The sequence below is a fragment of the Alligator sinensis genome, unplaced genomic scaffold (genome assembly GCF_000455745.1).
Source record: "Alligator sinensis unplaced genomic scaffold, ASM45574v1 scaffold800_1, whole genome shotgun sequence".
In the NCBI taxonomy this organism is placed as follows: domain Eukaryota; kingdom Metazoa; phylum Chordata; order Crocodylia; family Alligatoridae; genus Alligator; species Alligator sinensis.
In genome coordinates, this window is record NW_005842655.1 from 814,940 (window position 1) to 818,172 (window position 3,233).

At 42.0% G+C, this 3,233-nt stretch overlaps 1 protein-coding gene across 1 annotated transcript in view; it reads right to left on the reverse strand.

The window, feature by feature from the left end:
• Positions 1–297: 297 nt before the first annotated feature.
• The window catches only part of HNRNPR (heterogeneous nuclear ribonucleoprotein R), a 30,997-nt gene continuing 28,061 nt past the window's right edge, over positions 298–3,233 (reverse strand). Inside the window, exons 9-10 of the mRNA XM_006033709.3 lie at positions 1,780–1,901; positions 298–1,574 (exon numbers count right to left, since the gene is read on the reverse strand). Of these exons, the coding sequence (XP_006033771.1) occupies positions 962–1,574; positions 1,780–1,901 (735 nt within the window). The 3' untranslated portion in view covers positions 298–961. The remainder of the gene's footprint in view (positions 1,575–1,779; positions 1,902–3,233) is intronic.

The following is a 3,233-nucleotide window of genomic DNA, read 5'->3' on the forward strand; positions in this document are numbered from 1 at the left end:
CCTATATGAATGTTCAGGTATAACTGAATCCTTTCTTAAAAGAGAAGAAATACGTTTCAAAATTAGATGCAGCAGTTTGAAAACATCCTTTAAACAAACAGTGTCCTTTGAACTCTTACTGCAATTTCACCTAGCTCTCAGTCTGATGTTCATAGTGTTATATGCTGGAAAGCACAAGAAATTTTTGCATGAATTTGATCACTCACATAGGCAGTTATACTTTGAAAACAATGCTTCTTGCAAGAATTACCAATAAAATAATGTTTTAGGACGCAATTGAATTTGAAATAGGTAATGTTTTGAATAGATTTTTTAGTTTTATTGAAATCTTACATGAACAAGAAATTGGAAATACAATCACATCAAGGAACAAATTGCCACGGCTTTGACGTTTAAGCCAAACAAATTTTGTAGGGCAGATTTTCAAAAAGGTGTGAAGTTATAACAATTTAAAAACACAGTTAACCTACTTCTAGGAATGCAAAACATACAATCATGTTATTTTCAATACAAGAAAAAACTTAATTTTTCTGTAATTTCTTAAAACTACTAAGACAAAGCACTAGCTTTTACTTTTATGTACAGCATACTCCTATGTAGTCTATCCCAAATCCAAAAAAAGAAACTGTCCAAAACCAGAGGTTCTGCAAAATCATGATTGAACAGTGTGCCCATCCTGCTTTTAAACTGCTAAAAATGAAGCCTAAAACGATAAAAGCATCGAAACCCCAAATGGAGTTCAGGAATTCTGCAAGCCCAGTAATGTCCAAGTGCGTTTATGAAAAAAGAAAACTAAAAGACTCGAGTATATACACAATAGAGTGATTCTTCAGCCCAATACAAATGACAGCCAATCGCTACTGAAGGATGAAACATTAAGCCAATTTTTTTTTTTTTGAAGAATATAGATCTATAGCCAAATCTATGTTGCCAATATCATTCTCAAGCTCTCCTCACTTGTCTACTTCCACTGCTGCCCATAAGTATCCTGATAAAATTCCTGGTTGTCATTATTGTAACCATAGTTACCGGCATAGTCACCACCTTGCTGGAGCGGCTGCTGAGCGATGGGTTGGGAGCCCCAGTTCTGCTGGTTGTTGGTCTGACGGCGTTTGGAATCGGGTTGGTTGTACCCATCTGCCTTTCTCTTGCCTCCTACGTTGCCCCCACGGTTGCCCCTGGCTCCACGAGCACCACGTCCTCTCTGCTGCTGTGCAGGACCCCCTCTCCCACCCCTGGCTCCTCTTGCCGGTCCCATGGGTGCCCCCCTCTGTGAATAGCCAGCTCTACCTCTTGGTGGTGGTGCTCCCCGCCCCCTAGGTGGTGGAGGAGCGCCTCTCCCACCCCTTCCTCCTCCTCCTCTTCCTCTTATAGCATAGCCATCATCATAGCCGTAATAGGGATCTTCATAGCCACCACGGTAATCATGATAGTCATAACCATAATAATCATCGTAATAATCTTCATAGCCATAGTAATCTGGGGGATAGCCATATCCACCTCTCCCTCCACGACCTCGGCCTCTAATAGGTGGTGGCATACGAGGTGGAGGGTAGTAATAATAGTCTTCATACCTAGTAAGAAAAAGAAACGCATATTAAAATTTGTCTATCTTAAGAGAGTCTTCTAAATAACTATTACCACCCCCCCCCACTTAACACATGGTGTGTGGGAAGAGAAGACCATTTGTTTCAGATATTTCTATGCTAGCTCACATTCTGTTAGAAGCATGAAGTTTTGCTATTTCTACATTACAACACAACGGAAATGAAGACTCACGCAGTGCTTCTGGAGGCTTGTCTAGCAGCCTGGCGTTCTTTCCTTTTCTTATCCGGTGGCTTTGCTAAAACTATTTCAATTTCTTCCCCCTCTATCTCTTTTCCATTCATTTCATTCATAGCCTGCATGGAAAGAAAAAAAATGAAACCGGAGAGAAACACCTGAGTTAACAGGAATTGGTTTCCATTAACCAAAATCTTTGTGAGTTGCTACAAATTCTCAAAGGTATAACAAAATAAAATAATAAAATAAAATATCACACAGCTGAAACTGAAAAGGAAATATCCTTAGAGCTTTCACTCCTCAACTCCATCTCCAGCATCTGTCATTAAATTGTGATGTTAGTTGGGCCACCAAAGGTTACACTTTCTTCAAGGCTGTATTCTTAGACTTCCTAAAAGGATGCCATAGTCGATTGCACTCTAACCCCTCTTTATCCACTATGCTGAAACACTTCTATGATAAAATGGAAAGATAAAAATGACAAAGATCATATTTTAATAATATTAAAATTGTTCCAGACTCATCAAAGCAACTGATCCATGTTGCAAATATGTAGTGCTCCCACATTTCTTAAAAAGGAACATTTATTTCAGATGCAAATACTGGAGAAGTTCTTGATTACTGACATGAATAGCACACAGACACTAACACACACTTAAACTCATAATTTATATGCAAGTCTAGTTTTGTACACAGGTGTAAATAGCTACAACCAATAGGCAGACTGACTCTACATTTGATGGTCTGACATCTTTTCTCTTTGAAAAGAAAAGTTGTAAATACAGGAGTAAGGATTCTGAAACCATGTTGCATCTATGATCCTCTAGATTCTTCAAAGCCAAATGGAAAGAAGGCAAAATGAAACAAATACAAAAATATCCAGGAGCAAGTATTCTGTATTTAGTAGGAGTGCACCGATAGAGATTTTGGGGGCCAATACTGATAGCTGATTTTTAAAGATTTAAAATTTAAATTGATTTAATATCACCCAATACTGATCCAACTTCTGATGCATAGCCCAGCAACTTGAAGAGCTGGGTGCAGCTGGTAAGTCTGTTGTGGTGGAAGGGAAGTGAGGAGGGAAGGAAGGGGTGTGGGGGCAGCTCAAGGCCCCTGTGGTGAGAGAGGAGTGGGGCTGGGGTAGGCACTGCCCAGCCAGGGAAGGGCAGGGCAGGGCAGGGGATGGAGCCACAGCTCATCCAGGGAGCACCGGGGAAGGGGCGCTCCTGCCAATGCGCACACCCCGGGAGGACGAGGGGCATGTGCCCCCAGATCTGCATGGGGTGGGACAGGCTGCAGCTGTGGACTAAGACCAGAGCAGTGGTGGGCTCTTCCCAGTGGGGGATGGGCAGGCTGTGCTTGGGGCAAGTGGCAGCAGCACTGGGAAGGGGGCTACAGGGGAAGACTACAGCCATCCCAAAATTCACCATAGCCCCCCTCCCAGCACCGTC